The sequence below is a fragment of the Copidosoma floridanum genome, unplaced genomic scaffold (assembly GCF_036245765.1).
Source record: "Copidosoma floridanum isolate Cflo_tuat_1 unplaced genomic scaffold, Cflo_Japanese_pri ptg000016l, whole genome shotgun sequence".
In the NCBI taxonomy this organism is placed as follows: domain Eukaryota; kingdom Metazoa; phylum Arthropoda; class Insecta; order Hymenoptera; family Encyrtidae; genus Copidosoma; species Copidosoma floridanum.
In genome coordinates this window covers 11610599-11629958 of record NW_028321893.1, presented here as the reverse complement: position 1 = coordinate 11629958, position 19360 = coordinate 11610599, and the positions used below count along the sequence as shown (strand labels likewise).

The 19360-nt window shown below is 34.8% G+C and overlaps 1 protein-coding gene across 1 annotated transcript in view; it reads left to right on the top strand.

Moving 5' to 3' along the window:
- The first annotated feature begins 10403 nt into the window (after positions 1-10403).
- The window catches only part of LOC149374681 (uncharacterized), a 32474-nt gene continuing 23517 nt past the window's right edge, over positions 10404-19360 (top strand). Inside the window, exon 1 of the mRNA XM_089592418.1 lies at positions 10404-10501. Coding sequence (XP_089448544.1) covers positions 10404-10501 — 98 coding nt within the window. The remainder of the gene's footprint in view (positions 10502-19360) is intronic.

The following is a 19360-nucleotide window of genomic DNA, read 5'->3' as shown; positions in this document are numbered from 1 at the left end:
ACCTAACGCCACGCACGCGACTGCTCTCGCTTTAAGACTCTAATAAACGAACATATACTTTCTTCCACGTGTATTCAATCCCCTTACACCCCAAAACTCCACTATTCCCACGTAACAGGAGATTGTAGATAACCTGACCCCAAATTTTTGGCGCTCGACGTGTGGCGAGTTGTGTACGACAAAGTGATAGAAAATTTTTTTTTGGTTTTCTTTCGTTGTCGGGAAGCACCCACAGTGCAGTGTAAGTGGAAATAAAAAGAATTATCGTGAAAAGAAAAGTGAAATAAAAAAAAAAAAAAAAAAAGAATTTAAAGAAGAAACAGTGAATAATATTAAGAAAAGACAAAAAATACAGTGTTAAGAAGACACACGCGGCAAGACACGTGAGAAACGAGCAGGTGTCAAGTACCAGCGTGGGCGCTCAGCAGCCATCCAGGAGGCCGGCACCGTCAGGAAATAAAACAAGGGAGAGCCAAAACACGAAACTACGTCACACCACGCACCCTCTGGTAGCAATATTTTTCTTTGGACACTCTGTTTACGGACACGGAAATGCTTTGGATCATACTACTTACAATACTGTCTAGGTAGATGAAATTTATATAAACGGTAAATAATATTACTGCTGGGCATTAAGTTTTATCAAATTGGCCCATAACAAACAAATACAACCAAACAAACAAAAAAAAACACAAAAAAAAATAACTAAGCGAATAAAACAAAATGCAGTCGGGAAAAATTGATAACGTTGTAGGTGGAACGGTGGACCGCTTAGCAGACGCGGAGGTCGTAACAGACGACAGTTTATGGTTACAATTTTGCCACGATCCCAAAGCGGTCAAAGAGTTAGAAAAGTCGAACAAAAAAACAAAAGACTTAATTGGAAAAAATTTTTAAGGGCATGAAGACGGTCGTACTAAGAGAGAAGAAAAAAGAGGGCCCTAAGCAAATAATTGGAGGAAACAAAGCCTCAGAATAATATATAGAGCACCTGCGTAGTGATGATAGTGGAGAGGAAGGGGATAAGTCAGATAGGGGGCCCGCTAGGAATTAGCTTGGTAATTGGAGAAGGGAGACAGAGTTGCCCTAGAGATAGCCAGAAAGGGAGGGGGGAAAAAATGAAAAAGAATTCCGCAACAGAGATAGAAGGAAAGCTAGACCGATGCGGGAGTTCAAAAATTTTAAAAATAACCAGGAGAGGTGGGAGCAAACAACAGGTGGATCTACACACAGATCGCCGCATCACCGGGAGTATGAGAGGAATATAAATTACTCAATTAAAGAATTGAGCACAATAATCCCAACAATACCAATATTTACAGGGGACCCAATAAATTTGTCGGCGTTCACAAGGGTAGTAAGGGCAATAGGCCGACAGGTGGACGACAGAGACGTCCTATATTTTTTGGCAACGCTATCCAGCAGGCTAAAAGGTCGAGCGGCAGCACATTTAAATGATAGAATCACACAGTTTGAGTCTATTGAAGAATTTCTCGAGGAGGTTACGGAAAGGTACGGGGCCATCAGTAGCACAGAGACAGTTATGGCAAAAATTAGGTCGGAACGACAAAGGGATAGTGAATCTGTAGAAGAATTCTCAGATCGAATGCAAAAGTTGTTTAACAGAGCTATGGGGCTTCAAGAAGCAAACCTTGAAGTTTCTGAAATGTTAAAGCAGGAATTCAAGAAAAATATTCAAAAAGAAGAAGTGACCCAATATATATTAGGCCTTAATCCCCCGTACAACCACGAAGTTTCAATGCGTAGGCCCATAACGCTAACAAAGGCCATTACATTGGCATTGAAAGTCGAGGATATGATGGCCATAAAATCACCTCGAGTAGACAGCAATAAACATGAGAGATGGGAAAAAGAATTTAACAGAAAGGAAGACGAGGTAAACAAGTGTAACTATTGTGGCCAAATTGGGCACGAAGCAGAAGAGTGTCGCTCATTGTGGCACGACATAGAAAAGGGGCTGCTAGTGAAGAAAGGTCGCGGTAAGGAGACCAGAACACCGTACTATACAAGGTACCAGGATAGGGGTGAAGAAAGAAGAGGTAAAAGATCATATAATGATAGAACGAAGAAGACCCGGAGACTACAGACATAATAATATGGCTCAGGCAGAGAATAAATACAACTACGGTAGATATGGGAAAAATTTTGAAAGAAGGTATGCTTATCGCGAAAACAATAACAACAATAATAATAGTAATAATAGATATTATGAGCCGAATGGCAGAAATTACGGCCAAAGAGACAGTGGTAGGGATGATATCCGAAATAATTATGATTGGAAAAGTAACGAGCGTTATGAGCCTAGGCACACAAACGGGACACAAGACGCAAGGGAGGCTGAACCTAGACGGGGTGATATCTCTAGTAAATAGAAGCCGAATTTTTATAACGATGCTCGAAGTATTCCCCCAATATCGAGCATCGGGAAAAAGTGGCTACGTATTGTATAGGACCAAAAATAAACGATGTGAAAATTGGAGAGAAAGAAGAAAAACCCATACAGTCGGAAGTGTGGAAAAAGGAAATAAACAGAAACAAAATTAATACTCGTCAACAAATTGAGCCAAGTTTAAAAAAAATCTAAAAGATAAAAATAAATCGATGGGAAAAGAGGACAAAAAAGAAGTCACGACGGTACTAATTAATTATGCAGCAGTAGGACGCAGACCGCCAACAGTAACGCTGGAGAGTGAGGATTTCCGAAATAAAAAATTAGATTTCTATGCTGTCATGGGTGCTGAGATCTCGATACTAAAAGAAGATTATATAAAAGAAAATTCGCCATTGGATGAGAATGTAAAAGTAAAAATAATTGGAGTAACTCATGGAGAACGTGAAACAAAAGGCACGGTGGACACAATGATCGATGGTATGAAGTGCACTTTCCATGTAGTCCTGCAGAATTTTCCGATCGAAGTCGACGGAATCCTTGGATGGAATATGTTTCAAAAATACAATGGCGAGATGAGCAATTAAACACAAAATAGAGGCTACAACAAATAAGCCAGTAGTGGTCAGAAGATATAGATACCCGCCCGCGGTGAAGGCAAACATCAGGAGAGAAATTCAAAAATTGATGGATTTGGATATAGTAGAACCGTCAACGTCCCCATATAACTCAAATATATGGATAGTGCCTAAACCGCCAGGACAAAACGGCGAGAAAAGGTGGCGACTGGTCACAGATTTCAAACAGCTAAACGAAATAACTGTTGGAAGCTGTTACCCACTACCCTTTCAAAGCGACATATTGGAGCACTTAGCGGCGGCTAAGTACATCACAGTAGTTGATTTAAAGAGTGGATTCCATCAGATTAAAATTCAAGAAGAGGACGCGCATAAAACTGCATTCTCGGGATCCGACGGGAACTATCAATATAAACGTATGCCAATGGGGTGCTCAGAGTCACCAAATACATTCCTGAGAGCGATAACGTTAGCTCTAGCCGATCTACAAGGGCGAGAAATTGAAGTATACATGGATGACATCATGGTGTTCGCAGCAACTCTCGAAGAACATGAAAAACGCTTCAAAAAATTGATAGAAAGATTAGCAAAAGCAAACATGACCATAGAGCCAAAAAAGTGTCAATTTTTGAAGAAAGAAGCAAAAGTCCTTGGTCACGTGGTTGGAAATGGTAAGACAAAGACGGACCCGAAGAAGATCGAAGCCGCAAAAGAATATCCAAAACCGACAAATACAAGGAAAATTAAGCAGTTTTTTGGATTCGCTGGATATTACAGAAAATTCATAAAAGATTATGCAAAGATAGCGCGACCACTCTCTACAATGACAAAGAAGAATACGGAGCTTAAATGGGGCGAAAAAGAGGAAGAGGTCTTTAAAAAACTAGTGAATGCGCTATGTTCGGAACCTGTATTAACAGCACCGGACTTAAGTAAACCGTTCATTGTTACAACAGATGCGTCGGACTATGCCATCGGGGCAATCCTTAGTTAGGGAGAGATAGGTATACCTTATAAGGATAGACCATGTGAATATGCGTCACGGTGCCTCAAGGGTAGTGAACTTAGATATCCAGCGTATGATAAGGAGTTGCTAGCAGTAGTTTTTGCAAAGGAACAATTTAGACCTTATCTGTATGGCAGGAAGTTCACGGTGGTAACGGATCACGAGCCGTTGAAACATTTTAACACGTCCAAAAAACCCGACATTCGGTTCAACAGATCAAAGGCAGAGTTGCGTGGTTACGATTTCGATATAATTTATTGCCCAGGTATCTCAAACAACGCACCAGATGCTCTTTCAAGAAATCCAGTCGTAAAAGAGGGCGAAAAGAACCCAGAACTATTGCGAATAGAACTGTATCAAATGGCAGATGAACAAGAGAAGGAAGAGGGTGTAGTAAGTGATGGCCCACCAGCGCGTATGTTCAAAATTAGGGCAAAATCAAAAATACGGATCGACGGTAAGTTAAAAAAGGTAGTAGTGGAATCAGACTCAGATTCATTACATAAAAAACCCAGGAAGAAAAAGACTGAAGTGAAATTGTGTTCGGAAGAAGAAGTTGAGGAAAAACAACAAACTGAAGAGAAAATCTTATCGCAGGGGCCACTAAAGAATAAATTAGAGTACATGAAGAAAGAGAAGGGCTGGATAAAAGGGGTACAAAAAACGAGCACACCTTATGTCGTCATAGACCACTAAAAAAGGCAAAAGCAAAGGAAGAAAAGACAAAGGCAGCTCGACACTCTAAACAGAATTATACAGAATTTTTCTGTCACTCCTGTAAAAAACACACAGACTGAAGAAAATATAATAGTGAATTGGGAAAAAAGACCAGAAATTAAACACAATAATTTGGAGGAAATTAAAGTAGGCTTGAACGGATCAGAGCATGGGAAAGAGAGAGACGACAGTAGGGAGAGAAGCTCAAAAAGTCGTAGCACTTCGGAGGATCGAATGTCCGGGGAAGAAAAAAAAATCAGAAAATCCACGACGAGAAAGGCAAATAGAGTCTAACTATTTTGCAAAAAAGGATCCAAAAAAACTTAACGACCTTACCAGCATGTTACAAGAAAAGACAGATGGACTCAAAAAAAAAGTTTTTGTCGACATCAGAGAAAGAGAGGTATAGGGAAAACCAGGAGTCAGAATAAATGTATGGGATGTAGAAGATAGCAGCAGGGATTTAAGTAAAAAAGGTGATCGAAATAAAGAAAAAGAGGGAACCGTAAGTACGGAAGATAAAAGTGAAGAAGAGAAAAGAGAAGGCAAGACCAGCAGCGAAGGAGCAAATCTTTCGTGGGATAATCAGGGAGAAAGGCTATCCTTAAATCATGGTGAGACGTTTAGGGCGTTCGATAATTTGAATGATGAAGAATCAAGCAAAAACAACCAATTGATTTCAAACGATGCACTTAATGAGCAAAAACGTGGATCAGACGGAAATTGTGCAGAGCCATGGAAAGAGTCGGATTTATTAGATGTAAAGGGCGATGGTAATTGCTTGTTTTATAGTCTTATTGAACTGTTCGATCTGGACTTAACAGCAAAGCAGCTAAGAAAAATCTTACTGCATTCTGAACATATTAAAAACTGCGTCAACCCGGAAAACACTAAGAGAATTTTGAGGAAGGATTACGAGTTCGGGGATGGAGAGTGCATTTTTGTCTTTTCTCAGGAGTTCAAAAAGAACATATGTGTGCACTACGTAAATGGAGATGGACCTCCAATGTGTCATCCCTACACAGGAATAAAAGGAGATGAATGTAAGCACATGCGGTATGAGCCGGAGCACTATCAGGCGCTCTGCGAAAAAGGAAAAAAACGCTATAAATCAATGGATGAATTATACAAAAATTCAAGTGATGAAGACAGTAAAATAGTACGAGGGGCGAGACGAGCAACATTGAGGACAGATCTACAGTTCCCAGTAAGCGAAAATATAACTACAGAAGAAGAAATTGGATAAATCTCAGAAATAACGACCATGGCATTTAACGGCAGAATAATATATTACATACGGATACCACTGGTTACGAAAGAAAATTTGGACCTTCTTAGGATATCATCATTGCCAGTGGAACAAAAAGGCTTACATACTATGGATTTAGTGGCATATTTGCAGCCAACATACGAATACATAGCGAGCAGTGTTAGTGAGAAAAGATTTACGCCAATCCCGCAAAAGGTGATAAGACTATGTAAAAGACTAGGAAAAACACGAATATGCACACAAATGGAGCCTACACAGGAAGTCGAAGAGGACCACCCCTGTGAGATACGTATTATATTGGGGATTGCAGTGAAGAAACCAGAAGAATGTCCGATAATATTAGCCAAGTTAAAGGGCACATTTTGGACACGGCTCCATGCTAAAAACCAACATGCCTTTACCACCACGAGTAAGTACAAAGTCCACATACAGTGTGAACACACCGAACACAAGACACTGGAGGTGGTGGATTCTGGGGTAGTCAGCTTAGCAAGGGACTGTATAGTTCAAGCATCGGATACAGGACTGGATCTAGGACAAGAGGAAGGTGAAAATCGCATAATAAAGCTTGAAAGCGCAAGTCTAAACTTGGAGGATATACTACAAAAGGTGAAAGGGACTAAAGGAGGTATGTTATTGGAATTAATGAAAGCAGTGATAAAAAGGGACGGACTACAGGAACTCGATAACTAGGAGCACGGACTTGACGATAGGATAAAAAGAGGTACTAAGCTAGCGGATATACTCCAACGGGCACACGAGTTAGTACAAACAAAGGAGGAATTCTCAAATTGGAAGGAATACGCATTGTTGGCAACGGAAATAGCACTAGGAGTGGCAGCCGGATCTTTTGGATTTTTAAAATGGGGGGGTCCAATAATACTTAAAGGTTTGAGAATGATTACAGGTGGACGGGAGAGGAACTGCGGAAACACCAACTCAGTACTACAAGACTTGTCAACCCAGAGGGCCATGGTTAATGCACGAGAGGTACAAGTGCTACTGGGCGAGCGGGTAGGATCAGAAGGCAGAAGACTACCAGCTCAGTTAACAACCAATCCGCGATGATCATTGAGACTGACGATGTAATAAAAAGGGTTATACAAAAGATGTGTACAGATTGAAAAAAATAAATAAATAGATAGAAAAATACTAAGAATTATGAAATAAATAGTAAATATACAAATAATATAACTATACAAAAATAATGTAAAGAGAGCAGCGCAAACAAGAACAATTATGTATACACAAATAATTCACAGACAACATAACACAAATATACTCGCACACACAAACCAGTATGGCCATCGAGGACGATGACCGCGTGGCCTCGGACGTGTGACGTACAGTATCTAGAACCTTTGTAAGTTTGCGCCCAAGACTCACCTCTCACGGCGCATGAGCAGCGGATACAGAGTATGATGATCACCTTTTGGCGGCGGGCCAGAGCGTTATCAGCTCTCCCGCTCTCCCTCTCTCCGATCAGCCTCCGAACCTGACGCCACGCACGCGACTGCTCTCGCTTTGAGACTCTAATAAACGAACATATACTTTCTTCCACGTGTATTCAATCCCCTTACACCCCGAAACTCCACAATTCCTACGTAACACTTTAATTTACCTACACCAAAACAAATGGAGAATAAAAAAGAGGACATAAATAAAGAAATATGTTTCAGTAGAGAAATGTTCCACTTGATGTATAAAAGTTTAAATAATGACCTACAAATATTTCATGTTATTTGCGAACAAAAAAATTAAAATTTTGTTACAGATTGTCTTGGAGAATCGGGAAAAATTTCTTTACATAAAACGTTAATTGATTTTTTTATTTCTCAAAATAAAAAAAATTTGTCAATGACATGGACTGGCATAGCATCAATTTTGCTTTTAAAGGAGATGATAAGTCATAAAACTTTTGGACTTCCTTTACATCTCAATGATATACAAAAGTGCCTTTTTAGAATTTGAGTCTGATAAAAAAAGATTAAGAATAGTTGATTTAATTATTTGGGATAAGGCTCCAATGATTCCAGAAAAAGCATTAAAAATATCAGACAGAACGTTAGAAGATTTATATAATACTGAAAAATGTCTTGGAAATAAATTGATTATCATAGGAGGTAATTTTCGTCAGATGCTTTCAGAAATACAAAACGGTAATAGAAAAATTATAACTGAATAAACTATTAAATCTTTATCTTTATGAAACTCATTCTAATTTTTAACACTAGAAATCAATATTCGTTCAAACGATAAATGATTTTCAAAATTATTATTTGAAATTCGGAAAGGGGAAATAACATTTCTAAAAATTGGATATCAAATAATGTATGTCCCCAAAAATTTTTTAATATCTGTCATTGTTTGATGAATAGTGTTATACTAACATTACATAACGAGTACACGGGTTATTGAAATAATAAAATACTGTAAACAAATTAAATGGAATTAAAAGAGTTGATAAATCGGACGATAATATTAACTTAAATTTTCAGGTGGAAATGTTGAGTAATATTCGTAAAGGATTACCACTTTATGAACTAAATCTAAAAATTGGTACAAAAGTGATGCTACTTAGAAATTTAAGTATATCAGATGGACTGTGTAATGGAACACGTTTACGAATCATGAAATTATTACAGTATAATATAGATGGAGAAATAATAACTGGAGAAAAAATTGGAAATAGAGTCTTTATTCAAAGAATAACTTTAGACACAGGAAACAGCTCAACATAACCTTTTATTTTGTATCGTAAACAATTTTCCAATCGTTGTGCATTTGCTTTTACAATAAAAAAATCTCAAGGTCAAAGTTTCGGTAATGTAGGTTTGCATTTTAAAAAATCCTTATTTTCTCATGGTCAATGATACGTGGCTTAATCAAAAAGCAAAATTAAAAATTATTTATTTATTCAAGTAAAAGAAAAGAAAATACAGAAATAGAAAATATTTTTGGAAAAAAATTTTACATAATTAAATTTACTTTACTTGATAATTTGGATTGATGGATAAAAATTTTTAATGAATCTTTAAAATTTATGGTAATAAATAAAAGATATTACATGTATACACATTTCATCGTTTAACAATAATACATATTGTAATGTATTTTTTTTTTACTCATGTGTACTTTTATGTTAAAAAAATTAAATCCTAAATAGGTTAGTATACATGTTATGAAAAAATTATTATTTATTACAAATATTATTAGTACAATAAATGTATAAATTAATAATATTTATAAATATTGTCAGTTATTTTCCTAATTTAAAAGTAAGTACTGGGAGTTCTGTCTCTTCGTGGTTATGATATAGCTGAATTTAATAGCTTATTGACTTAACCTCATGACATGAGGTGATACTTCCACAGTTATTGCTATTTAATAATTTTGTAACGTTTTAATTAGTTCATGTATGTGTATCATGTCATACATGTACGTATAAAGAATAACAAATATTGCATTGTTCTAAAATAATAGTAACACAAAAAAGTTGAGTTCACCAAGAACTTTATACTTAATAATGAATTGAAACAATTTTATGATAATCGTATAACAATATATTATTTATTAATATTAATACATGATTAAACATGAGTTCTATAATACTAATGTGCTTAAAATCCATCTATTTGCCTTCTTGGTGGTGTGAACAAATAGATGACAATTTTTCTTACCTTTACCAATAAAAATAGTGTCGGGGGGGCTGTAAGGGGACGAGAAAAATAGTGTGGTTGGCTGTGGAGGGGATGCGGGAGGGGGTTTCAGAAAAGAGGTAAAAATGTCAAATTAACGGTGAACACGGTCGAATTTCAACTTATATGTGGGGGAGGGGGCTGTGGTGGGGGATATGTGAAATGCCCCACAAAAATAACTATGCGGTATAGGGACATATATATATATATATGACTGATTCTGCCGTAACTGACTCAGACGATGTCTCAAGCTCATACGCGCGTAATGCAGTTTTATGTATTAATGTAAAGGTGATAATTTACGTAAAAAGTAGTGTTCTTTCTGCTCCTTTAATAAAAAACAACATTCAAAGTCGTTTTCGTGGTCAAATTTACGAAAAAAAGGTCAAAATGTCCCTTCCGTCCACTGGCACTTTTCAGTTTTTTCACCTTTCGACTCTCTGTGGGTAAACATGAAGCTCGTATATCCCAAATGCGGAGGCACGTCCAAAACTTTAGGGTATTATCTACCTATTCGATCTAAATTATCTAAACCAAATTCGATCATAAACAGTCCGAGAGGTCTTACTACATTTTGGCACTAAAATATCGTCGAAAGTAGTGCATCGCACTGTAGGCCTTGACAACTAGCCTCAGTGTATTGATGGCGCCACGCAACGGTGGATATTTAAACTATACTATATAGGTAAGCAATCGACTGCGCCGTTATCAGTCTGTATTTAAAATGGTGCCACCAAGCGCTCAAACTTTGGAACTGCGCGAGGATAAAAGTCTCGGACCTTTTCCATCCGCACTGGCACGTGACTTGTGGATCATAAAAAGGTACGTAGTGCAGATTGTTTTATAAAACTCAATGGGCTCAAATGTTTTATGCGCGGAAAAAGTTTAATATTACACCTGCGAGCTGTGAGAATACTTGAAAGTCGAAATGTCCGTTCCGTCCATGTCTCTTCCGTCCACCCTAATACAAGAATAATGAATACTATACTTTGAACGGTATTTTTACTCAGGTAAACTTTTAAAATGGCTCCAGTCACGCATGGAAATTTAACGACATCAAGACAACATAAAGTTGAACAGGCTACCATGTCTCGATTGAAATCACAAAGGGCACACAAGAAGAAAAGTTCGCTGCTTCGAACATCAAAAGAGGTAATGTAAATAAGATGATTTCAAGTTCTAAGTTAGATTGTATTTCTATCCTCTCTTCTCTGATTGTGTACATATAACATGTACCGTCATTATGCCGGTCATACTTTTCACATTGCTAGTCCTACCTCTACCCTGTATGTATACATTTCAGATCAAAACAAAAAAAAAGAGGTTAGAGTGGGACAGAGAGAGAAAGAAACGGCAACAATTGAAACTGAAAGAAGATCCCGAAGCATACAATGAGTATTGTGAAAAAGAAAGAAGAAGAAAGCAGGCGGACAAAGAACGATCAAATGTTAAATCAGTCAATGATTTATCCAGCAGAGCACAAAGAGCAATTCGAAAAAAGTGGCGTCTGGCGAGAAGAGTGATATGAAAAAAAAAGAAGGCACAAATCGCAGAAATTTTGTTGACATTTTCTCAGTTGTCTGTCCAGGAAGATGAAACACCTACAGTTACAGGTATACCAAGTAGTGGCGGTGCTTGTAGTAAACAAAAAGTCTCTGGTGAAAATCGAGCAAAAACGATGAAAAAGTTATGCTATAAAAATAATAGTATATTAAAAAGGAAAATCATCACTTTGTCTGACAAGTACAAAAATCTTAGAAAAAAAGTTAAAAGAATGAATGAAAGGCTTGTTCTACCCCAAAGTAATTCACCTTTATCCCGTGTGCAAAGTTTCTTACATGATAAAACTACTACATATAAGGATATCCAAGAAAAATTAGTTAGTAGAAACATAATTATTTTGTTTTACCAACTTAATACTAAGCATAAACTATTTCAGGTCTTAGCTGAAAGTCTACGATTGCAGTTCAGAGAGTCATACATTTCACAAAGGGATCAGAAAGCCAAGCTGTTTCTTCGTACAGTGATTATGGAAAAAATAATAAAAAACTATAAACTTTTAAATCGTGCAAGAAATATTGTACCCCAGTTTAGAAATATTAAGTCTATTAGTGAGCCGTTGAACACTCGAAGAAAACTGAAAAGCCACAGTAAAATTGTGCAGAAAGAAGTGCAAGATTTTTTTGTTAATAACAGTGCTACTGACCTGAGTAAAAGTAAATTTGTCCTGATTAATGGAGAAAAAGTTTCTAAACAATATTTGAATTTTAGTCTTAGTGATCTGCACTCGGAATACTGCACAGAAAAGTCTACTGCTATTAGTTATTCTACTTTTTGTAAATATCGTCCAAAGTTTTGTTTTATGCCTACATTAGACGCTCGAGAGACATGTGCTTGTATAATTCATTTAAATTTTGCTTTATTAGTCCAAGCACTACATACTCACAGTGTGATACAATACAATTCGACGTACAAAATTATACAAGCACTAGTTTGTTCGAATAAAAATGATGATTATTTATCTAGAATATGCAAAGATTGTTGCGATAAAAAAATTGATTTTCATCTTTCTACAGCAGAAATAAGCAATAAGGTAACTTATTTTAAGTGAGTCAGTGTAAAAGAAACAAGGAAAAGTGCTAAATCGAATAAGAATATAGTTGTAACTATCGCTCGGAAGATTTCAATTGAGATTAATTTAAGAGAACTCATCACATTATTTGAAGATGAACTAAGTAGTATATTTATTCATGAGTTGAGAGTATTACATCAAGGAACGTCATGGAAAACATTGATTGACTCATTGTCTGAAGACGAGTGTGGTCTCCTGATTGATTTCAGTGAAAATTACTCATGCAAATATCATACAGAGGTCCAATCTGTTCACTTTGGTGCAAGTCGACAACAAATAGCATTACATACAGGAGTACTTTATCGCAAAAACACAACTCAAAGTTTTGTCACTATATCTAATTGCCTTTGCCACGACGCTCCTGTGGCTTTTGCACATTTAAAAAATGTTTTATCTGCGTTTTTAAGAGAATATCCAAATATCCATACACTTCATTTTAAAAGTGATAGAGCAATTAATCAATACAAAAATAAGACTATGTTTTTCATTATTACTCAATTGCTTCCTCAACTATTTCCTCAAGTTGAAAACATCACTTACAATTTTAGCGAAACTGGTCATGGAAAAGGACCTGCCGATGGAATCGGGGGTACAGTGAAAAGAATAGCAGATGATAAAATTAGGTACGGTGTTGACGTTGCTAATTTCGAAAGCTTTTTCAAAATAATTAATGAAAACGTAAAAAAATGCATGTATCTAAAATAACGTTAGAGGAAGTAAATGCTTGTGAAGCTCTACTACCAGGTGATATGAAACCTTTTACAGGCACACGGAAGATTTTCCAGTATACCTGGAATAGAAATTTTTCTAACTGTATTTGATTCAATAGTTTAAGTTGTTTTGACTGTGATCTTAGCGAAAATTGTAAGCATTATCATAAAGGACTATTATGTTATGATGACATAGCTCAAGCCTCACATGAAGAGGTAAATGATAACCACCGAAAATCAGAACAATTAATAAAAAAAGCAACAGTGAGAAGAAGTGGACGAGCTCCTGTAGCGAATAATTTGTACAAAGATTTTCAATGGTATTAAATTGACCAGTTTTACTGTTTTAGATTAATTACTATCTAGTCATTTCTTTGTAAATAATTCATTCATTTATCAATACTGAATTAATTAGAATATCTCATAAGATATTCGATGGTACTCTACAGTGATAATATGTACCAAATAATTATTAAATACATTTTTTTTTTTTTTAAACAGTCATTATGATTTTTGTGAGAGTGATCCATAAAATTGTCCTTTCCGTCCACCTCAAAAATCATAAAATGTTGAATAATTATTGATAGGAGTAACTTGTAGTTGAATCGTTCCAACAAGTTTTTTTAAACATGAACACGAGCCGTAATACGTAGAAAAAAAATTTTTCATGCAACTATTACTTGGGTCCATATATGAAGTTATTTTGAGTCAGTTACGGCGGAATCAGTCATATATTTATATACCTTCCTATATTATATAGTTATTTGTGAAGGGCTGCCTACACCCCTTACCTCGGCCCCCCTCACTAACATTTAATCCCCTCCCAGACCTTCCTCTAAACAAAAGAAAAATGTATTTTTTTTAATGGAAAATTAATCCTCGGTGTCATGATTTACCCCCCTCGGCCCCTCTAACATTTTTTACTCTCCCTCCTTAGCCACCCCTCAGCCCTTCCTCAAAACGAGAGAAAATTGTATTTATTCCATTGGAAAATAACCCAATAAAATTTTTGATTGCTCCCCTTATACCTCCTGGCCACATCTTAATTTGTTTTGTGCCTGCTTGCCCTCCTCGTTCTCTTTTTACGCTTTTCTGAACCCCCTTCAGTCCCCCTCGCCCCCCCCTCAAAACCAAGCAAAATTTTTTTATTTTAATGTGCAATTAACCCAATAAAATTTTTTATTACCCCTATTGTTTTAACGCCTGCTCACCCCCACCCCCTCATTCTCTTCTCATGCTTTGCTCCCTTCCCCTTAGCTGTCTTTCATTAGGAATAAAATATTCTTGATTCGCATGTGAGATTTATCAAATAAAATCTTGGTCACTGGTTTATCAAAATATTAATGTAATTTGGTATTTTTTTACATACTTTCTCCACACCACCCATAAGGCCAACATTTTATCTATTTTGTCCACACCGCTCATGAGGCAAATAGACAGGCGCGTTGATCTTTTTTTTGTTGTTATTGTGTAAATATGTGTACGACCTGACTTACGTCAGTGTAACTATAAAATTTGATATAATGGTAAAACAATAACATTACTGGAGATCATAGCCAATTAGTCTTGTCGTAAGAGTGCAAGATCTACTCCCGAATGGAAATCAAAAGAAGACGTAAACTGGAGCCAAGCTTGGCTGCCATGCTACATACCTTGGCCGCAGTTTAGCACTTTAGTTAACATACATTTCCCTATATTTTAAAGTTATCTCAGTCGGGCATACCACACAACCCCCCTCCCTTACCCGCATTCACCCCCTACCGCCCCCCCACAAAATAACGTAGAAACCCGTCATTTTCTCCCTTATTTTAATACGTCGCAGTTTTTCTCAAAACCCCCACAGCCCCCCACGCATTTTTTGGTGGCCACCCGTCATCCCCACACTACTTTTGGGGAACCTGACAAGGATAATACCGTCATTCTCGGACCTTGATGTGTATACAGACGTGTACAACTGTCTTATCGACATGATTTATTTAATCGTCAAGAAGACATTTAAGGTCATAATTAATTTATAGGGGGTCGTTGCGCAAAGCGTCATTATTATTATATATATTAAATTATAAAGTTAACTGTTATATTATATAGTTAACAGTGTGGGGCATTCCAAGCCAACAAGATCATGTTTTTTTTCTTACAATAAATTTTTTATTCATCTATTTTTCCACACGGCCCAGGAGGCAAATAGATGGACTTTATACATACTAATAATTAATGACCATTCTATTTATACAACTAACTATGACCAGAAGCCAATTTATATTAATTGTTTTTCAATTTATTTGTACGTATAAAGTTCTTGGTGTGCTAAACTTTTTTTTTGTTAGCATTTATGATAAACTATGCGTAAAATTTAAAAGTGTATGTATTATGCTATTTTGTATATGAGTTAATAATACCAATACATACATGAATTCAAATTTCATTTAGTTTATTGAACGAAATTTTTTTTTTTTTTTTTTGATAGTTGTAAAATCAAAGCTGTTTTCATTTGATCTTTTAGACATGATTAACTATTATAAAATACAAAATTATGATAAAATATATATTATAACGTCAAAAAAATTTCATATACAACTGTCTAATTGGTTATAAAATACTGTATCACCTAAATAATAATTGACAACATCCGACACTACATTCAACTTTGTGTACGCTCATTATTCTGCTTATTTCTAAAAATTATTCCATATAAAATAATTTTAGTAAATTTTTGAGAGAAATTAAGATTATAAATTTAAATACTAAAATGGATAAGTAAGTATGTATAAATTGTTCTAGAAAAAAGTCGAGACTTATTAATCTTAACTAAGAAAATATTAATTTTAAAGAAAATAAGTTTTAATTTAGTACATATATATATATATATAGTATATAATTTTTTTTTCAGAATAATTAACTTAATTAAATGCGAATATTGCTCCTATGTTTTTGGTAATAAGGAAAAATTAATGGATCATAAATAAAAGCATAAAAAATCATTTTTTTAATTTACAAAATGCAACATCATCATTAAATCAAAAAATCATTATTTGCGTCATGTGTCGGAACATGAAAATGGTAAAATTATACTATGTATTGTCTGTGGAAAAAAATTTAAGAGACAAACATATTTACGACGACATAAGACGATTCATCAGTCTGATGATAATGTAGTATGCTCAGAATGTGGGAAAAAATTTTCAAGAAAAGATTCGTTATAAAGATATTGCAGAAACATTCACAAAACTGTAAGTAAAATGATGTTTAATATCATTAATTAACACGAATAAAATATTGGATTTTAGTAAAAGGTTTACGTGTTTTTTTTATTTCAGACAATAGATTATATGTTTTAAGATAATTTAATGTTACTTTGACCTATACAGGAATCACAAATTGAGACGAAAACAAAATTTGACGAGGCGATGTAATTTTCTAACAATTACTTTACTGTATAACTAAAAAAGTTAAGAATAAATAACAATAGAATTATAAATACAAAAATTAAAAAAATACTTTTCTTATAAAATACTAAAAACAATACATCATAGCTCTGTATCATGAAACAATTATGTTTTCATAATATAATCGTGCAATACAAATATAACATTAAATTATTATCGTTTAGATTATAAACTTTACTTTTTTAACATCACAACAGCACGCTATAATAGTAATTATATTTCAACAGTAATGTTTACTCCACAAAGAAACTGAATAATATCATAAAACTAAGATCAATGAGTCAAATACAGTAATACTTCCATCTTTGGCTTCAAAAGGTTTTGATAATTGGGTTCCACGACAAAGCTGTTGGTCAAAAATTTTTTTTTTTTCAAATCTAGAAGTTGAGAAATTTTAGTTACATGATTTTAATTATATAAGTTTATACGCAATAAAATTTTTGTTGACAATGTTTCCTTACCTTTAGTCTTAGTTACATCTCTATATACCTCTCAAGTCTAATATCAATTGTAGCTTGATGATTTAAAAATATTAACTTTATTATAATGTTTATAAGAGTACCCTGTAAACTGCAAATTTTAGGCTATGGTTACATACAAAAAATGTAGCCAGAGTCACAGCAGAAAAAAGAAAAAGTCCCCTCACCTTCATTTTAATAAAATTACACGTTTACGCTCTGACTTCCATTACCGAGCGGAAAAGTAGTGTTGAGAAGTATTGAGATGTAATCAAAAAATTAATCACCAGGAGGCAGCATGTGTATGTGAAGTACTATATTATGCTACTGGTATATGTATATTCCATACGAAACCAAGAAACGGCTTGAAATTAAATTAAATTATAGCATACTGAATAAAAGATTACACACCCGTTGGTTGTGTAAGTCGTTGATGTCACAATTAAACCTGACGAGGTGTATAACTATGCCAATGATAATAGGATATACGTGTATAGTAAAACGGCAATGTAGAGTTGTTATATCGTTCGTCAGAATGGTTGTAGAATGTAAAAAAATTCCTAATTCTCATTTTATTTCTACCAAGTTAATTAATTTGAGCCTTCCTTAGCCACTATCCGCTACTCCTAAGCTCCATGATATGATTTATTCAAAAGTGAAGTATTTAATCGATTGAAAAGTTGGGGGTTGGCATGCAAAGCGCGCAGGGGGCGGAGCCCCACTAGTATATATATATATATATATATATATATATATATATATATATATATATATATATATATATATACATAGTAATGGATAGTGACTCATGCGGACTTTATGTGCTTCTAACATATATATCAATAACATGGTAGAATTATGCGGACGTCCGCATAGTTCCACTTTTGGCCTCATTTTTTTTTCGCGGCCATCGGACGCACCACGAGAGTACATACATCAACAGAAGCAAGTAAACAAACTATTACGCTAAGGGCAAGAACAAACAAAAACATATACATGCGTACGAGTAAAGGTGAGGAATTATAAAAATAGCATACGCACAAAACAGAAAGCGTACAAGAGGCGCGCGTGTTGTTTTCTAACGAAAAATGTAACAAAAAAATGTAGCATAAAAATAATAATAAAAATAATGTTAATTATAACAATAATAATAAAAATAATAAAAACAATAATGATAACAATGGCAATAAAATAATAAGCAGGTAGCGTTACCAAAATAAAAGCAAGACACTACAATTAACGAAAAATTACTTAACACGTATAAACATGAAAGAAATTGGTCTGTAAGCATGAAACATGCAGGGTCAATCAGACGAACAAAAATCAAGCGTAAGAGGTCTTAGGACCACTGACAGAGTCAAAGGTGCCTCATGTATGTCGCAGCGAAACATTATCCGACAATAATTGTACCAATAATGTCGGTAGATACACACATACATATACATGCTAAAGCATACACGAGCGCCCACATACTAACCCACCCACACTATGTAACTGTACATTGTTTGCTGAAAGAAAATAAGTAATAATGAAATAAAAATCAACAAACTTGACAAAAACGAACAAAATAAATATAGGTTAAAAAAATAGTATTTATTCGAGCAGAGTATAGCAGTATATACAAAGTTTAGACACAATCCGTATGAATATATATTCTAGTATCAATTGATGAATAATAAAATTTTTTTGCTAGTATTGTAAAAATAACTACAAAGTACGTTTGGCACAGCTTAGAGTATTTAGGCTCTGTCTTGATCCGCGTTTCAGCTGGTTCTAACTATAGTTAAACAATCATGTGTATTTGTATGTTCATCTAATTTAAAAAATAAAAATATGGATTTATAATAACTAAAATATTGTTACATCCCGAGTTTATACGAATTATATTATAACTAAAAGCTGTCCGTCCTTCAAGACGTATTGTAAATACAGAGCAAACTCATATGACAAGAGAAGACTATACGTAATTTATTTACGTGAGCGTAATAGCTTTAAGGTGAATGTTCAATAGTATGCTGACATACGGTACAGCCAACCTGTTTGTAAGAATGAAAGTATGTATTAAAATCGTATTATATGTATGAATAAATGAATTGTATTGTATGTACGAATGAATAATTAACTTGCACATTGATGATCCACTTTAATAACACTGATATTAAAATTTGTAATTAACACACTATTTCATTATATTCGAAATTGATTGTAAAATCCCCAGAAGGATTATTTTTTAAATTTATAAACTTACTGTCACAATTTAACTTATATTTGGCGTTCTTATATTGATAATGCGAGCTTTTATCGTCACTGACCCAAAAAAACTCAATTGAACTTGTCAGAAAAATGCGATTGGTATGGTTGTACTGTTATTTCCTAATATATGAAATCATAACATGTAACATAATCGTGCAAGCCTACTATTTTGCTGTCAACGC